A 19,052-nucleotide genomic window follows, 5' to 3' on the forward strand; every position below is an offset into this window, starting at 1 on the left:
ATGGAAGTATGGAAGGGTTTCTCCTAAAGTCTGCCACCATTTCTACGGTTTTGAGTGTGTTCAGTTTCAGATTGTTCCGGTCGTACCACGAGGCTAGTCGTTCAACCTCCCATCTGTATGCGGATTCATGATTGTCTCGAATGAGACCGATCACTGTTGTGTTGTCTGTGAACTTCAGTAGTTTAACAGATAGATCATTAGAGATGCAGTCATTGCATATACAGAGAGAAGTGGGGGGGGGGGCTGTGCTAATTGTACAGGTATCTGAAGTGATCCTGCTTAGCTTCACCTGCTGCTTCCTGTTTGTTAGGAAGTTGTGATCCACTTACAAGTCTGTTCAGGTACCTGTAGCTGGTTTAGCTTAGGTAGAAGAGTGTCTGGAATGATGGTGTTGAATGCTGAACTAAAGTCTACAAAAAGGACTCTTGCATAGGTCTTTGGAGATTCAAGATGTTGTAGGATGTAGTGCAGAGCCATATTAACAGCATCATTTGTTGATCTATTTGCTCGGTATGCAAATTGCAAGGGGTCTAACCAGGGGTAAAATGCTACCGGATCGGACTGGATCGGGCGAGTAGGTAGCGGAGATTGGGACTGGTTCACCGATCCAGTAGCAATCGCTGGCTAGCCATGCCCCCGAACCAGTCCACGGCTCGCAGTCCAGCCTTCACAAGCTGGACACCGGGACACCGGGAAGGCAGCTCGCCACCTGCTCACCCTTCGGTGCATAGAACAAGGCGGCATATTCAAGGAGAGGGTAACTTTTGGACGCTTGCCTTTCCTGGCAGCCAGCTGCTGGAGGAAGGTAAGCATATGCCGCGGGCCGAAGGAAGAGCTCCAGGACAAGACTGGTGTCGGGGAATGGTGCATTCCCCGACCCGGTTGAGGCAGGCGGCGAGCAGGTTATGACTCCGGGGCCTCAGGGAATGGGGCGTCCCTGGTCCCTGGTCCCTGACCAAAGGCGAAGGGCAAGCAGGCGGCGAGCGGGCGATGAGTGGGTGGCAGCTCCGGAGAAAGGCCAGAGTTGGGGAATGGTGCATGCCCCGACCCCGTTGAGGCAGGTGGTGGCTCCGGGGCCTCGGGGAATGGCACATCCCTCGGCCCCAGGCCCCGACCCAAGGTGAAGGGAGAACAGGTGGCGAGTGGGTGGCAAGCAGGCGGAGAGGCTGCAGCTGCAGGCATCTCGCAAAAAGAAAAAAGGCAGAATAGAAATTTTAAAAAATTTCCTACTGGGTTCTGTGTGCCTGGCTTGGGGGAGGGGTTGTGACTGAGTGGGCATGGCCGTGAGGGACATTGAGTTGGCCATGCCCACTAAGTCACAGGACACACCCACCCACCAAGCCACACCTACAGAACAGGTAGCAAAAAAATTTAGATTTCACCCCTGGGTCTAACAGCGGATCCGTGATGGTTTTCAAGTGAGACAGCACTAGCTTTTCAAAGGTTTTCATGACTACAGATGTTAAAGCAACTGGTCTGTAGTCATTCAGTTCCTTGATGGTGGGCTTCTTTGGCACTGGAATGATAGTAGAGCGTTTGAAGCAAGAAGGAACATAGCACATCTCTAGTGATTTATTAAACATATGGGTGAAGATGAGGGCCAATTGGTCAGCACAGACTTTTAAGCAAGAAGGAGTTATCTTGTCTGGTCATCTGCCAGTTGTTGGTTTCCTTCAGCCTGGGAAGGAGGTTTGCTGTAGCCAGTGATATTTTTTAAGAGTTTTCCACATGTTTGTTGGTTCATTTGTTAATATAATATAATATAATATAATATAATATAATATAATATAATATAATATAATATAATATAATATAATATAATATAATATAATATAATATAATATAATATAATATAATATAATATAATATAATATAATATAATATAATATAATATAATATAATATAATATAACAACAGAGTTGGAAGGGACCTTGGAGGCCTTCTAGTCCAACCCCCTGCCCAGGCAGGAAACCCTACACCATCTCAGTCAGATGGTTATCCAACATTTTCTTAAAAATTTCCAGTGTTGGAGCATTCACAACTTCTGCAGGCAAGTCGTTCCACTTATTAATTGTTCTAACTGTCAGGAAATTTCTCCTTAGTTCTAAGTTGCTTCTTTCCTTGATCAGTTTCCACCCATTGCTTCTTGTTCTACCCTCAGGTGCTTTGGAGAATAGTTTGACTCCCTCTTCTTTGTGGCAACCCCTGAGATATTGGAACACTGCTATCATGTCTCCCCTAGTCCTTCTTTTTATTAAACTACACATACTCAGTTCCTGCAACCGTTCTTCATATGTTTTAGGCTCCAGTCCCCTAATCATCTTTGTTGCTCTTCTCTGCACTCTTTCTAGAGTCTCAACATCTTTTTTACATCGTGGCGACCAAAACTGGATGCAATATTCCAAGTGTGGCCTTACCAAGGCATTATAAAGTGGCACTAACACTTCACATGATCTTGATTCTATCCCTCTGTTTATGCAGCCCAGAACTGTGTTGGCTTTTTTAGCAACTGCTGCACACTGCTGGTGTGCAGCAGTTTGTTTGAGCAATTTGTTGAGAACTGATTCTTTATCTTTTCAGAGTAGCTTTTTTCTGCTGCTCTGATCTCCCTTGTTAATACATTTCTGGCCTGTATACAGTATACAGATAAAAATCACTTTTCCATACTGCCAATTTAAACAATATTGCTAAAATATCAGGGATTATTAGAAATATTTCTAGTAATTATTTCTACAAATTGATTTTCAATTTAAGGTTCTTACGAAATTTCCAACAGCAGTGACAATTATTGTGGTATCCAGTTTTTACTTTGAATTTGCTCTGGGAAAGTAGTGAAGATGTTATTTGACTTCTCCTTCTGTTATCTGGACGTTTGTTCTGCCACTGTATGCTATGGTATGCCTAATGGCAACGGGGTTAGAGAACACTCTGTGGTTAGCCAACCTGATTGATTGAGTACTCAAGAAGATAATTTGACAAGGAACTTTCTGAAGTTAGGTAAAATTCTATCTTTTCAGAGGAATCATTAAGGACAATTGAAAAACAGATTGTATGGGATAGCACTGAAAGGGCATAGAACAGTAAAATAATTTCCCCAGAACTCAACCAATATAGTGGAAGTAAACTCTATGCAATTCTGAATTAAACATGTGAAAGAATAAACTTCCACATACACACATTAACATTATAAATATGGATATAGCTGGTGTTGTAATTTGAGGGGAGGTGTTGGAAAATAAGACCTAAAACAAAATGCAACTTTAGCAAAATTCTTCTAATTGAATATTAATTGGGAGTGGGGGGTGGGGAATCCACTGCCAGATCCACAAAATTGAAGAGAACATTGCTAGGAAAATAAATGTTTGTAGGTTACTGTTTGATGTTATGCAGATTTATCTGAAACTAATAGTGCAATTACTTTTTAGAATAAATCCTATGCATGATGCATAGAAAAGTTTTATTTGTCAGCTGTCTTGTTGTAGAACCTGACCTACTTAAAAGAATGATTGGCCCAAGATCACCCGTTGGCTTCCATGCCCAAGGGTGAGTAGAACCACAGTCTCCATGCTCCATGTCCAACATCTTAACTGCTACATCACACACACAGGTTCTCAAAGGCTTTTATAGCTTGTAATGACTCAAGCAGTTTCTTGGACTTTGGGTGAGGTGCATTTCCCTGCTCCTCCTAGGACTTAATGAATACTATAAGCTTGTTTACTGTGAAGCTTTACAAGGGTCTGCTCAAAGTCTACCCTGACTATTGAAGATTGCCAAGTCTTTAATAGCAGCTTCAGCTGCATGCAGACACTGACTTTGCATGACAAACTGTATCAGAAACTTGCCAAGCACGTTTTAGTCTGTCTTGTATGCACAGCCTGTACTGTATTCCTGTTTTACACTTCAGTGTGTCTTGTAAAACCTAGAAAGTTGACTTAACTAAGTAACTGGCTCCATGTGTTATAGGAATCTGTTATTAAGAGGCAAAAATGTTTATTCATAATCTATACAATCTAGTGCGCTCTGGAAATATTGGAATTCAGTGTTCATAATTTACAGGTTTCATAAGAGACTTAGCAACGGAGGGTTAAATGGACCGAAACTCAATTAATTCATAAGGCATCAGGTTGTGGGAAGCTGCACTAGCTGGCTTTTGCACATCTTTATTTTTGTGGGGTTGAATGTAACTAGAGAGGAAGAGAAAACAAAAAGGCACATTCTTGGTTCTCAAAGTAAAGTTCTATATATTGTATCTTGTTTTATTTTTTGTTCCTCTCCAAGAGCTTAACACCATAAAACGGGCATGAAATTCTTTATTACAATGTTCAGCACTCTTCCTTCCCATCGGCAATATCTTGTTTGAAAGATAAGATTGTTGCCTGTGTATGAACAGTAGTTAGTTTATAACTGCAAATCAAAAGGGAATTTTTATTACTAGTGTATTGGAAAGCTTTCTTCCTTGTTAAGGCAGCATAAAGCACAGTAGCAGCAGCCTTTTGTATAGCTCATGAATACAGGCTATGGCAGCAAGCTTTGAATAAATTATTATATGTGGCAGAACAACATTTCAGAGCGTAGAAATTTCCCTTTATCACTCATTGCTGGAATGGATGTATTGAGATGTGAATTATGGAGTAAGAACAGGTTTCTAAGACAGAAGCCTATCTGTGAAATGTAGGAGGGCATATTCTGACCTTGATTAGAGACCTAATTTTGAATTATCACCATGTTCTATGTCTGGACTGAATGTATGACAAACTGGAAATGTTGCAGAGCGAGAGCTTTTCTGCTGCTCTCCTTACATGGAATTGTTACATGAGGAACAGATTGCACCATAATGTTATTTCCTTTGCCTTGGATTTGCAGCCAAAGAAAACTCTGACAAGCATCAAGAATGTCCCAGGCTTTTTGGCCTTGACCAACAAGGATGAGAACTGAAAAATGAATTCAACCAGGAACAAGAGCTTTACAATATGAGGAATGATTGTTTGTAAGAGCCCAGCACCCTCAGATAAATCTTTAGAATATAGAATATATAGAATAACTGAGTTGGAAGGGATCTTGGAGGTCTTCTAGCCCAACCCCCTGCTCAGGCAGGAAATCCTATACCATTTCAGATAAATGGTTGTCCAATCTCTTCTTAAAAACTTCCAGTGTTGGAGCATTCACAACTTCTGCAGGCAAGTTGTTCTACTGATTAATTGTTCCAACTGTCAGGAAATTTCTTCTTAATTCTAGGTTGCTTCTCTCCTTGATTAGTTTCCATCCATTACTTCTTGTGCTCCCCTCAGATGTTTTGGAGAATAGCTTGATTTCCTTTTCTTTGTGGCAACCCTGTGATATTGGAATACTGCTATCATGTCACCCCTAGTCTTTCTTTTCATTAAACTAGACATATCAAATTCCAGCAACCATTCTTTGTATGTTTTAGCCTCCAGTCCCCTAATCATCTTTGTTGCTCCTCTGCATTCTTCCTAGAGTCTGAACATCTTTTTTATATCTTTTTCTTTCGTTGATTTGTTTTAAAAAACTAAACTCTATTAACTTTTTGCCTAGAATAGAATAGAATAGAATAGAATAGAATAGAATAGAATAGAATAGAATAGAATAGAATTTTTTATTGGCCAAGTATGATTGGACACACAAGGAATTTGTCTTGGTGCATATGCTCTCAGTATACATAAAAGAAAAGATACGTTCATCAAGGTACAACATTTACAACACAAATGATTGTCAATATATCAATATAAATCATAAGGATTGCCAGCAACAAAGTTACAGTCATACAGTCATAAGTGGAAAGAGATTGGTGATGGGAACGATGAGAAAATTAATAGTAGTGCAGATTTAGTAAATAGTTTGACAGTGTTGAGGGAATTATTTGTTTAGCAGAGTGATGGCCTTCGGGAAAAAACTGTTCTTGTGTCTAGTTGTTCTGTTGTGCAGTGCTCTATTGCGTCGTTTTGAGGGTAGGAGTTGAAACAGTTTATGTCCTGGATGTGAGGGATCTGTAAATATTTTCACGGCCCTCTTCTTGATTCATGCAGTATATGATTATCAAAGTTATAACACAAGTTAAGATAAGATAAGATAAAGATAAGGGCCGTGAATAGCTCAGGCTGTTAGAAGCCTGTTATTAGAACACAGCAGCCTGCAATTACTGCAGGTTCAAGCCCGGCCCGAGGTTGACTCAGCCTTCCATCCTTTATAAGGTAGGTAAAATGAGGACCCAGATTATTGGGGGGGCAATAAGTTGACTTTGTAAAATATACAAATAGAATGAGATTATTGCCTTATACATTGTAAGCCGCCCTGAGTCTTCGGAGAAGGGCGGGATATAAATGTAAATTTAAAAAAAAAGTGTCCTGAATCCCTTCTGCACAGGAAATACATTTCACCAATTCCAGAGGGTGCTGGTAGGCATAGATTCATTCAGCTACTTATCCTGAGCAAAAGTCTGTATTTGAGAAACCATTAGACATCCTGTTCCACAAAATGGATTTCTGCTCAGAATATGAGTTCCTTTGTAAATTCTGGTCTTATCACATCAAGATTTTCCAGGTCCACTTGACTGCTATGGTTGCTTGACTGCAATAATTCTCAGAACTAGATTTCATTTATTTCTGAAGTGCCCATTTAAGTCTATTCTGTTCCACTCTGACTTTTGAATCATCCCAATTTATTTATTTAAAACATTTATATCACCACTCATCTTAAACCGAACTCTGATTGGCTCACGATACAAACATAAAAATAATATGTAGAAACAATGAAATAAAAGCAGTAAAACAAATGATCAGGAAAGCCCAAAACACCTTTTAAAACTGTAAAACCTCTTTCTAAGAAACCCCTGGCACATTTTTGGAAAGTGGACCTCAATATACTGCAAAAAGTTTGGCATGCCCCTCCAGCTATGCATTCCTGTCTTAGAAAGTATCAAGTATCAAGATCTTTTCTAGTTTAAATTAGCCTCTGGCTAGACCAGCAGCAGTCATGATAGAGATATAGAATGATTGTGACCTTCTTCCATTTGATTCCTGGATTTCTTAGCAGATCATTAAATCTTTTGGGAGCACTGGAGAGAGTTGAATGTTAGACATGTTGCTTTGTAATTATTCTGCTCATACCATATTGGATGCTATCAAAATGTGGTATGAGGAGACATCCCTTCAATCCTTCCGGACTTCTTAGGGGAAGAGTGTCCTCAAGATCTTTCTTTTCTACCATATTATCAACTATCTATATAAAGCTATTGAAAAGTAATTGTTGATAAATGTAAAGTACATAATATTTCCTGGAACTCTGACATGGATATCTCCAGGGCACTGCGGTTCGATGAGGGAAAACAGGCTGAAGCTGAATTTGGATAAAATTGAATTGCTGCTAATTCCAGGGGCTAGATTTCAGAGTTCAAGGAATCTGGGTATTTTGGAAAGGGCTAAATTTCCCCTAAGAGAACAGTTTTTCTCAGATCTGGCATTTTTGCTAGAGACTCACATAACATTTGTGGCAAGGCTGACCTTTCATCAGCTTGGTTGGTAAACCAGCTGCACCCTTAGTTGGTGAAGAGACCATACAGGAGTGTGATGTCATCACTTGTTGAAACAACAGCATTTATTGGTAGTTGCTTTCTGAGTCTAATTCAAAATATTCACTGAGGTGCAGTTAATTTTTTAGGAATGAGGATCAAGTTACTTGCAGTTCCCAATGCACTGTCGGGTCCTCACGGAACGCTTCTGCAGTTTCTGCTACCAGATACATCTAACCACCAGAGTAACATTTGCATTTTCTGGGTGTGACCGTTATTGTGGAATAAACAATCTTTGGAGTTGAGGAAGGAAAACATTGTGTGCAAGAGACCTCAGACACGGGTACTTATTGTGAGAAGAGGAAAAACACCACAAAGATTGCCATCCTTCTTATCGATCCTCTTGCACGTTTACTTTTGAGTTCAGTAACCATGCATATAGCTCATGTTTCCGATACACGCTAAATGCCCTTTCTAGAAAACAAATATTACAATAAATAAATTCTACGTTGAGATAGCTCAACATATGCACGAGAATCTGGAGGCCCCTATTTACATTTGTGAAAAACTGAAAGGCTCTCTTACCAAGGGAAGTTGATGGAAAAGCAATTTAAGCAAACTGCGTTAGCCACTAAGCATTCTATCACTACATTTCCCATGATACATCGCGACGCGGCGCATGCGACAATTTGCGATTATATTCCACCCCGCTTCCTGACACGTGGGAAGCATCAAAAGGAAAGATCTTCCGGGGCGGAATGCTGCAGAGAATAGTGGTGAGGGCAAATGCATGTGTAGAAAGCTTTGCGGGAGCGGGTCGCAGTTGGCAATGACCCAGGGCGCTCGGATGGGGGATTGGAGTGGGAGATAAGCCACTGAAAAGATATTTGCTGCGAGACGTTCCCCTCCTTAAACTTACTGAAATATTCTGGGAAATAGCAAACGGCATTAAATAATTATATATATATTTAAACCAATCAAATCTCATTCTCCCCAACAACTAGTTCCAAGTATTACTGGTCAGATGTTTCTGAAAACCAGAAGCAGGATATGAAATGAATCTTTACCACTCGAACCACCCCTGCCCCCGTAGTAAAAAAAACAGGATCGGTATAGTCATATTATGCTGGCACATTTTATAAAAACTGGTACATACTTTTTCCCTGTAGCTTTCTGTAGCTTTGTTTAATCTCTTTGAAGGTATAGTGGTACTCGCTTTTTGTGGCAGCTTAGATAATACGGTGCAAGAAGGTATTTATTTTCTGTCTTGAAATTACACATCTTCAAGTATACAATGTGATTAGAGGTTGATCATTATATAACAATCTTTCCTACTTAGACTACCGTTTCTCAGATGTCACTGTGCAGGTGAGAATTATGGGAATAATTTGATGTACATCTGGATCATGTCAGATTACTCTTGCAGGCTGTTTCTGATTTTATACACTGAGTCATCCTCAAAAATACTTTTCTGCCCTTCTAGATAGTACGCCAGAGTTACATTGGTAGGTTGTATTTTTATTTATTTTATTTGTTTATTTATTTTGTCAAACACAACAATATATATTAGTATAAACATGAAATAACCACACAAATTGTATACAACCAAAGGGAACATTAGGACAGGAACGGTAGGCACGCTGGTGCTCTTATGCACGCCCCTTAAAGGTTAGAGTTACTTTATGTCAAGTGGCATAAAATTGATTTAAAATGGTGCATTAAGTTTTCTACATAAAAACAACCCAGGGAACTAATTTTTTGCTTAACTCTTTGAAGCCTTTTCACTCAGGCAAGGTATTTTGCTCCCCTCACTTTCAGGATGTGAATTTGTATTTGTATATACCTGTAGGTAGAAGGGGCAGGTGATAAGTTTTTTGTTAACAACTTTTGAGAAAGTTAGGAATGAGAACCAACTAGGAATGAGAACCAGGCTGAGACGATCAAAAATGGTAGACAAATGACAATGTATTTAAGTGCTCATTCTTCTTCCTAGCACCCTATTCGGCTGGGATGCCACCGGCTCTCTTTGTCCCGGAAGCTCCATCAAACTCCCAGGAGTTACATTCCTCTCATCCCTATTGTAGTGGAACAGACGGTAAGAGGGTATCATTTTCTAAATATTATAAAAGGAAGCAGGCAGGAAACTAGACTATCTATTTTCTGTTGGTAGATAACATTTTACTTAAGTCATTGGGGAAAAGGGAAGAGTTAAAGCAATTAATGGAGATCTAATAACTTGAAAATTCTTCAGAAAATTAAATATTATTGCAGATAGATCTGTCATTCCATTCCTTTTATATTCCATGATGAAATGTTCCTTATGAATGATGAGATTTTGCCTTCTATTGCCTTTCATTGTTATGAAAAGAAGAATCATGAATGAAACATCCAGTTACCAATATGACAGAAAATGACTAGCTCTGCTTAAGAATCCTTGATAGTTGGAAAGCTCTGTTTTGATCATTGATCCTACTTTCAATTCCTTTATACATAGCTCTATTGATATCTTTCAGGGCTGCTTAACTCTAGTTGTATGTGAAGAATCTTGCTTCAGTTATCCTGAGCAGTAAACAGTTTTATTTGAGCTAGTCTTTTGAGCTAGTCTTTTTGCAGAATATCAGGATTCTTCTCCTTTCTTGTATTTGGAGTGTACCATATTTTTCAGAGTATAAGACACACATTCCCCCCCCTAAAAGTGGGTGAAAATTTGGGTGTGTCTTATATACCAAATGTAGCCCCACCCACTCGCTGGCCCCCACCCTTTGGCTTCTGCCTCCCAGCAGTTTGCCTCTTTGTAGCAAACAGCCTGTTTCAGTTTCAGCACAGCCTGATTAGCACAAGCAGCTGATTGTCAGTTGGATCGGCCTCCCGAGGATCAGCTGTTTCAGGCTGCAGGGAGGCATATCCCTGCTTCCATAGCCTATTGCCGCAGCTGTTTGCTGCAAGGAGGCAAATTTCTGGGAGGCAGAGGCAGAGACTTTTTTTTTTTGCTCCCCAAAAAAGGTAGGTGCATCTTATAGTCCGGAGCATCTTATATGCCGAAAAATACGGTACTTGTCCTGACCTTTAGTCTGTTTCAGGGCCGTGGGGAGCGAGCCTATGACATCTACTCTCGCCTTCTGAGAGAGCGCATTGTCTGTGTGATGGGACCGGTAAGTGTATGAAATATTTCCACAGAAGGTAATAAGACCAGACTGTGCAATATTTTGAGAAATTTGTTTATACTGAAGAATAAGAATATTACCTTATGATTCTTGATTAACGTATCTTTTCTTTTATGTACGCTGAGAGCATATGCACCAAGACAAATTCCTTGTGTGTCCAATCACACTTGGCCAATAAAAAATTCTATTCTATTCTTAAAAAAATGGGTTTCTACTATTCATAAATGAAAAATATGTGGGTAATGCTTGCTGAATTCTGAGTACCTAGAAAAATGGCTTGAGAAAGCTTCTTTATACCAACAGACAAATCTTAGACTATTCCATAACTAGCAAATTCAGAGGAAATTATGCAGACTTAAAAATAAGCAAAGTTTTGAATAAGCATATATAATGCAGGATATACTGTATTTTTAACCACATTAATTTTTTAAAACTCTAAATACATGTAGTATTGGCTTTCCTTAGATAATTGATTTCCAATTATTCACTTTTTAAAATGTCCCTTGAATTTTAAAGATGTTTGCCTTTGAAGGCCCAGATCTGGCCCACCATCTTGAGGACAACTTCTGTCTCTTTAGAGGGACTGAGCTAGTGAGATTCCCTTTCTGGTTTTGGGCTGGCCACTTCAAACAAAGCAAAAAGACTTGGGGAATTGAATTTACTATTCATGCTATAATCCATTGCTTTGTGTGATCTCTGTACAGATTGATGATGGTATTGCAAGCTTGGTCATTGCACAACTGCTTTTCTTGCAGTCAGAAAGCAATAAGAAGCCCATTCATATGTACATAAATAGCCCAGGTGAGTGATGTTCAAAATGAAGGTGCTACAGAGGAATGCATTCTCTCCTTGCTAGCCACTCCACCTGCTTGTATCTTTTTTTTTGTTTGTTTACATTTATATCCCGCCCTTCTCCGAAGACTCAGGGCGGCTTACAGTGTAAGCTTTTGTTTTGCTCAAATACATAGGGTTAGTTGCTTTCTAACGTAATGCCCTCCAGGTGTGCTGAATTACAACTCTTGCTGTATCTCAGCCACCACTGGTCATACTGGCTGGTAGGTAATCCATTTGAAGATTGCCAAGTTGGGCAAGGCCACTTTAGTCAATACAGTTACATTTTTTTAATTAACATTTTCCCAGTATGGCAGTAATCTCTGTGATGGAAACACAAACAGTTGTGATCTGTTTTAATTTCTCCCTATTTTTAAAAGGGTGCGTCCCCATTATTGTCTGCTTCCAATCTGCTGTGTTTCAGTCAAAAGAAGTGAATCACTATGATCTTGTGTTTCTTGTTCTGCTTTAGAGTGCAGAATTCTTGCTGCAGAAAAATTGTGAAGTTGAGATTGGAAATGCTCAGCTTTCTGTGTAAAAATCATCGCTCCCCAAGATTTAATAATAGTTATACCATACCATAAACTAATCACATTAGCTGGTTTTGTAGAGGACACACAAGCCATAAACTAACTTCTTTTCAGTCTGGTATGTTGTACAAATCCAGTCATGTTTCAAGGCAAGCATGTATTTAATTGTCGCAATCTTTCCTTACTTTGCTTTCCTTTACAAATAGCCCCTGGCTTGTTTGTTTGTTCAGTGAACATTTGAAGTTACAACAACACTAAAAAAAGTGGAACTGGTCCTCATCATAGTCATGGTCATGGGATCAAAATTTGGGCAACTAGCATAGATTTAGGATACAGAATCTCAGGGTCAAGTGATTGCCATTTGTGACCTTTTCAGACAGTTTCTAACAAGCAAAGTCAAAGAAAAAAGCTAGATTTACTTAACCATGGTTATTTATTTAATAAATGTGGCAAAAATTGTGGGTGCAACTCACTTAATGATCACCTCACTTAATGAAGAAAGTTCCAGCCCCAGTTTTGGTTGTAAGTTGGGAACTACCTGTATTCTGCTTATAAGCTTTTTTAGCTATCTTCAAAAATGCTCGGGGTTTTTTTTTATTTTGAAAATTAAGGTTACTAAGGCTGTACTATCCTTATCTGAGAATCACTATTTGGTTCTCCCTATAGGTGGTACAGTGACATCAGGATTAGCTATTTATGACACCATGCAGTACATCCTGAACCCCATTTGCACATGGTGTGTGGGACAAGCAGCCAGTATGGGCTCTCTGCTGCTGGCTGCAGGATCACCAGGCATGCGCCACTCCCTACCCAACTCTCGCATTATGATCCATCAGCCCTCAGGTGGGGCCCGGGTAAGTTTGGCCTTGATGCTTCTAATTAGAGATGTCTGTATACCCCCATGTAGCCATTGTGATTATAACCTACATTGTAGAAGAATAGAATAGAGCTGAAAGGGACCTTGGAGGTCTTCTAGTCCAGCCCCCTGCTCACGCAGAGAACCTATACAATCTCAGACAAGTGATTGTTCAGTCTCTTCTTAAAAACCTCCGGTGATAGAGCACCTACAATTTCTGAAGACAAGCTGTTCCACTGGTTAATTGTCCTCACTGTTATGAAATTTCTCCTTAATTTCAGGTTGCTTCTCTCTTTGATCAGTTTCCAACCATTGTTTCTTGTCCTGCCCTCTGGTGCTTTGGAGAATAATTTGACTCCCTCTTCTTTGTGGCAGCCCCTCAAATAATGAAATACTGCTATCATGTCACCCCTAATTCTTGTTTTCTTTAGACTAGCCAGACCCAAAACCTGCAGCCGTTCTTCATATGGTTGAGTCTCCTGATCTTTGATCATCTTTGTTGCTCTTCTCTGAACATTTTCCAGTCTCAACATCTTTTTTGTAGTATGGTGACCAAAACTGGTTGCAGTATTCCAGGTGTGGTCTTACTAGGGTTTTGTAAAGCAGCACTAATACTTCACGTGATCTTGATTCTATGCCTCTGTTTATACAACCCAGGATTTTATTTGCTTTTTGGCTGCTGCTGCACATTGCTGGTTCATATTCAAATGATCATCCACTAGGACTCCAAGGTCCCTCTCACACCTACTGTTTTTGAGCCAGGTCTCACTTAACCTGTACTTATACCTTTGATTTTTTCTGTCTAAATGTAAACCTTTGCTTTTCTCCACATTAAGATGCATTTTGTTGGATAGGGCCCATTTTTCAAGATCCATCTTTTTGGATCCTGAGTTTGTCTCCTGGGCTGTTGGCTATTCCTGCCAATTTAGTTTCATTATGCCCTGATTGCATGAAGTTAGAAATAGAGGTGGGCAGGTACATGAATGAGATCATATGTTCCCTTCATATACCTTGGTGATGCTTAAAATGTGTTAGCAGGCAGCCATGTATATTTTCTGTCCGCTTCCACATACAGGGCCAAGCTACAGACATTGCCATCCAAGCTGAGGAAATCCTCAAACTGAAGAAACAGATCAATGCCATTTATGCCAAACACACCAAGCAGAACCTGGATGTGATTGGTAAGCACTTTCATTCCCCTGAAGTTGAACACTGCAAGAAGGGCTGAGGAAGAGCCAGACTTATGTCTTAGTTAGGAACAGTTGCAAGTAGCTAAATATAGGAAGGTCAACCTCCTGCCTAGATTGTTTCCCACTTTTAAAAGCCAATGTTTTCAGATTGCAGCGTGATAAAACAGGAGCTCTTCATTAACCACTTTCCATCTGTCTTCACTTGGCACGTAGATGAATTTCATGGTTTGGGAGAGATGGCTTTTCTATAACTAACAAAATTCTTCCTTCCCTTCTTTCCTCTCAGAAATGTCTTTCTCTAAAGCTGCCCTAGTTTATGTACTTGAAGTCTTGCATGGGAGTAAATATATATAGGCACATTAGTAAATGTACTTGTGAGTTAATGATTATCTGTATTTAATCAAGATCATGTTCAAATGTGTTGCCTTTACAGAGGCTGCAATGGAGAGAGATCGTTACATGAGCCCTGTGGAAGCCCAGGAATTTGGCATCTTAGACAAGGTGCTTGTTCATCCTCCACACGATGGTGAAGATGAACCGGAGCTGGTACAGAAAGAGACTCCACCTGTACCAACTGTTTCCCCTTCCTCGGCTGAGCCCTAAGGGATCTGTAGCCTTGTTTAGATGCGTTGTGGCATCATGGATTATAATAGTGAAGTGGAAATGGAGCTGGTTGATCAAACTCAACAACAGTTGCCAGGGAATGTCCATCTAACTAGCTCTTCTCTTAAGGAATGCTCCAAAGAAGCCACTCAGCAATGTTTGTAAAAGCCAGTCTTTTGACCTTTTCACTCTGGGATCGTTGTTATCCCATCTGTGTTTTCTTTCCTAATTCATGGTATTCTTTAAATAGATTTAAATTAAACCTTGACTTGTATGGTGTGGATATTCTTTATTTTTATTTCTAAAAGGGTTCTGTAGTATGTAAAAGCCTATCCTGAGGATTCCCCCCCATTTCTAGGTGTGTTGAGTGTAGCCAGTTGTGGACTAAAACTATTTAGGTCATAAGTTGCAAAAAAGACCAGTTTGTACACATAATGTCCATAACAGATACTTTTTTCCATCACCTTAATTACCTTCATCAATTACGTATTGGGCAGGTACCCTTTCTTGATCTGAAATAGGTCCTCAGTTGTCCAAACTTCACTCCTACCAAATTCCTGCTCCAGTTACAGCTGGAAAACTGTTACCTGGTTTACAATCCTCTTATCACAGGCCTCATGTAAAATAGGTATATTTTCCTATAACTGCAAGTAAGGCTTTTATGAAGCTCTGTGTGTTTATTAGATCCTGTGCAGAGATTCTTGCGACTTTGTATAAGAATGTGGGGAGTTATGTAGGTGCTGACAAGAAAAGTGAAAATGAAATACAAAGGAAAGTGAATACAAAGAACTAGGATTGTTAGTTTCTTCTTTATTCCCATGGCATCAACCACAGCGGTTCTGTCTTGGCATACTTGTCATTCTTCTCACTGAAAAATAGTTCTATTTATTTGAGCTTGCAACACTGCATGGTCATACAGTACATACCATAAGAGTAAGCAATTGCTCCTAAGCTGTTGTGAAAGGAAATCATTTACTTGGAAATAATAAAAGTAAGTTGGGCAATCAACTACTTGAACCCTAATTTTGGGTTACACATATAGAGTTTTTATTCAGCACTAAGCCACAAGGTAAATTGTTTGGTTTCTGGTTGTATTGTAGAAACTGAACTGCCGGTAGTTATTGCTATCAGTTGGCTATGAATCAAAGTTTAATAAGATAATATGAACAAGGTTCTAGATGAATATTTGTCTTTGGATATATTACATCAAGCAGTTGCAAAAGATGTCTCTAACAATTTCCTGGCTGAAACTACTTGGTATTTTCTCTGGAGGATTGTCCAAGGGAAGTTTAAAGCTTTTCCAATCTTGGGCTCATGAATGTTCTTGGAACATGGCCAATGTTTTTAGTCCATTGATACCAGGTAGTTTGGAAAAGCTGGATCTCAACAATGCATGCTGCAAATTGGGAAGTTTTAAGTTCTCATAGTATGGATTTTGGTGTCTGAGGTTTATTTATATCCTACCTTTATTATTTAGAGAGAATGACTGTCCCAAAGTCACCCAGCTGGCTTTCATGCCTAAGGCAGGACTAGAACTCATAGTCTCTTTGTTTCCAACTGGGTGCCTTAACCATTATGCTATCTCATCTTTCATTTAGAAGGTCAAGACATTACACAGCATTTCTTCTTTTTATTTTTCCCTAAAACAACTTTTTGAGGTAAATATGGAGCTTGTTCTGTGAACCTGGGCCTTCCTAGTCTTATCCCCTGCATGTACTGCTTTTTGCTTACAGGTAGTCCTTGACTTACAACTACAATTGAGCCCCATTTTTTTGCTGCTAAGTGAAACGTTTGTTAAGCTAATTTTGCCTCATTTTATGACCTTATGTGCCACAGTTGCTAAGTGAATCACTTCAGTTGTTAAATTAGGAACATGGTTGTTAAGTGAATCTGGCTTCTTCATTGATTTTGCTTGTAAGAAGGTCACAAAACGTAATTCCATGACACAGCAATCTTCATAAATATGAGTCAGTTGCCAAGCATCTGAATTTTGATCACATGACTACTGTGATACTGCAATAGTTGTAAGTGTGAAAAATGATCAAAAGTCACTTTTTTTCAGTGTCATTGTAACTGAATGACACTAAATGAACTGTTACAAGCCAAGGTTTACTTGTAATTGTTTTTCAGTACTTTATGACCTTTATTTCTGACAGGTGGTTTATTCTTCTGCTGTTAAAAGATAAAGATGTTCTTTAAAATAAATGGCATCTGGTAGTTTAAAAATATGGCCATGTATTCTCATCTCATGTCGTTCTAAGTTTTAAAGCAGTCACTGCTATCTTGGCTCTATCTTCCGAGGCAGATTCGATCTTTAAGCTCAAGGGTTTCTCACAGTTATTTTTTTTTCTTGCTATAGAGCAGATTGTGAAAATGTTGAGGTTGGTCCCTCCCCAGGGTGAAGGAGGACAATAAGCAGATTGCTGTTTTCACCGTTTATGTACGTCAAACTATTTTAACACCACCAACAATACAGCTACCCTTCAAAAAGACCTTGACTTTGTGTCTGAATGGTCTAAAACTTGGCAACTCCAAATCTCAACCAGCAAATGCTCTGTCTTACACATTGGAAAAACGAACCTAAACACTAAGTACAAGCTTGATGGACATTACCTTACAGATGACCCCCACCCTGTTAAAGACCTTGGAGTTTTCTAAGTGCCAAAGATCCAGTGATCTAAGTGCCAAAGCCCACTGCAACTACATCGCAAAAAAGGCTTTAAGAGTTGTAAACCTAATCTTACGTAACAACTTCTCCCAAAAGACTACACTACTAACCAGAGCATATAAAACATTTGCTAGACTAATTTTTAAATACAGCTCGCCTGTCTGGAACCCATACCACATTTCTGACATCAATATAATTGAGCGTGTCCAGAAATATTTTACAAGAAGAGTTCTCCACTCCTCTGAATACAACAAAATACATTATGCCACTACATTATGGACGAATTATAATGTCCAGTCTCCAACCTTCGTTTTGTGGCGAAGGTTGTAGAGAGTGTGGTGGCACGTCAGTTACCCCAGTACCTGGAGGAAACTGTCTATCTAGACCCGTTCCAGTCCGGTTTCCGTCCTGGGTATAGCACTGAGACGGCTTTGGTCGCATTGGTTGATGATATCTGGAGGGCCCGGGACAGGGGTTATTCCTCTGCCCTGGTCCTATTAGACCTCTCAGAGGCTTTTGATACCATCGACCATGGTATCCTGCTGCACCGGTTGGGGAGTTTGGGAGTGGGAGGCACCGTTTTTCGGTGGTTCTCCTCCTATCTCTCTGACCGGTCGCAGGCAGGGGGGCAGAGATCGACCGCGAGGTGCCTCACATGTGGGGTGCCGCAGGGGTCGATTCTCTCGCCTCTCCTGTTCAACATCTATATGAAGCCGCTGGGTGAGATCATCAGTGGTTTTGGGGTGAGTTACCAACTGTACGCTGATGACATGCAGCTGTACTTTTCCACCCCAGGCCACCCCAATGAAGCCGTCGAAGTGCTGTCCCGGTGTTTGGAGGCCGTACGGGTCTGGATGGGGAGAAACAGGCTCAGGCTCAACCCCTCCAAGACGGAGTGGCTGTTGATGCCAGCACCCCGATACAGTCAGCTGCAACTGCGGCTGACTGTCGGGGGCGAGTCATTGGCCCGATGGAGAGTGTGTGCAACTTAGGCATGCTCCTGGATGGCTGGCTGTCTTTTGAAGACCATTTGATGGCCGTCTCCAGGAGAGCTTTTCATCAGGTTCCCCTGATCCGCCAGTTGCGCCCCTTTCTTGACCGGGATGCCCTATGCACGGTCACTCATGCTCTTGTTACCTCCCGGCTGGATTATTGCAATGCTCTCTACATGGGGCTCCCCTTGAAGAGCACCCGAAGGCTCCAGTTGGTCCAGAATGCAGCTGCGCGGGTGATAGAGGGAGCCGCTCACGGCTCCCATGTAACACCACTCCTGCGCAAGCTGCACTGGCTGCCTGTGGTCTATCGGGTGCACTTCAAGGTATTGGTTACCACCTTTAAAGTGCTCCATAGCTTAGGACCGGGATATCTATGGGACCGCCTTCTGCCGCCGTTTGCCTCCCACCGTCCCGTGCGCTCTCACAGGGAGGGACTCCTCAGGGTGCCGTCGGCCAAGCAATGCCGGCTGGCGACCCCCAGGGGAAGGGCCTTTTCTGTGGGGGCTCCTACCCTCTGGAACAAACTCCCCCCGGGACTTCGTCAACTTCCTGACCTTCGGACCTTTCGCCGTGAGCTGAAGACATATTTATTTCATCAAGCAGGACTGGCATAGGATTTTAGAATTTTAATTCTTATTGGGGTTTTAGTTTAATTGGTTTTATTGTTTTATATGTATTTTATATAGGGCC

At 40.6% G+C, this 19,052-nt stretch overlaps 1 protein-coding gene across 1 annotated transcript; it reads left to right on the plus strand.

The window, feature by feature from the left end:
- The first annotated feature begins 8,252 nt into the window (after positions 1 to 8,252).
- CLPP (caseinolytic mitochondrial matrix peptidase proteolytic subunit) lies at positions 8,253 to 14,978 on the plus strand. The gene is made up of 7 exons (XM_058172759.1): positions 8,253 to 8,301; positions 9,519 to 9,620; positions 10,606 to 10,677; positions 11,394 to 11,490; positions 12,717 to 12,904; positions 13,982 to 14,087; positions 14,530 to 14,978. The coding sequence occupies exons 1-7, from the start codon at positions 8,284 to 8,286 to the stop codon at positions 14,697 to 14,699; spliced, it is 753 nt and encodes a 250-aa protein (XP_058028742.1). The 5' UTR covers positions 8,253 to 8,283; the 3' UTR covers positions 14,700 to 14,978.
- Positions 14,979 to 19,052: the final 4,074 nt, after the last annotated feature.

Source organism: Ahaetulla prasina, chromosome 2, assembly GCF_028640845.1.
Source record: "Ahaetulla prasina isolate Xishuangbanna chromosome 2, ASM2864084v1, whole genome shotgun sequence".
NCBI classification, from domain to species: domain Eukaryota; kingdom Metazoa; phylum Chordata; class Lepidosauria; order Squamata; family Colubridae; genus Ahaetulla; species Ahaetulla prasina.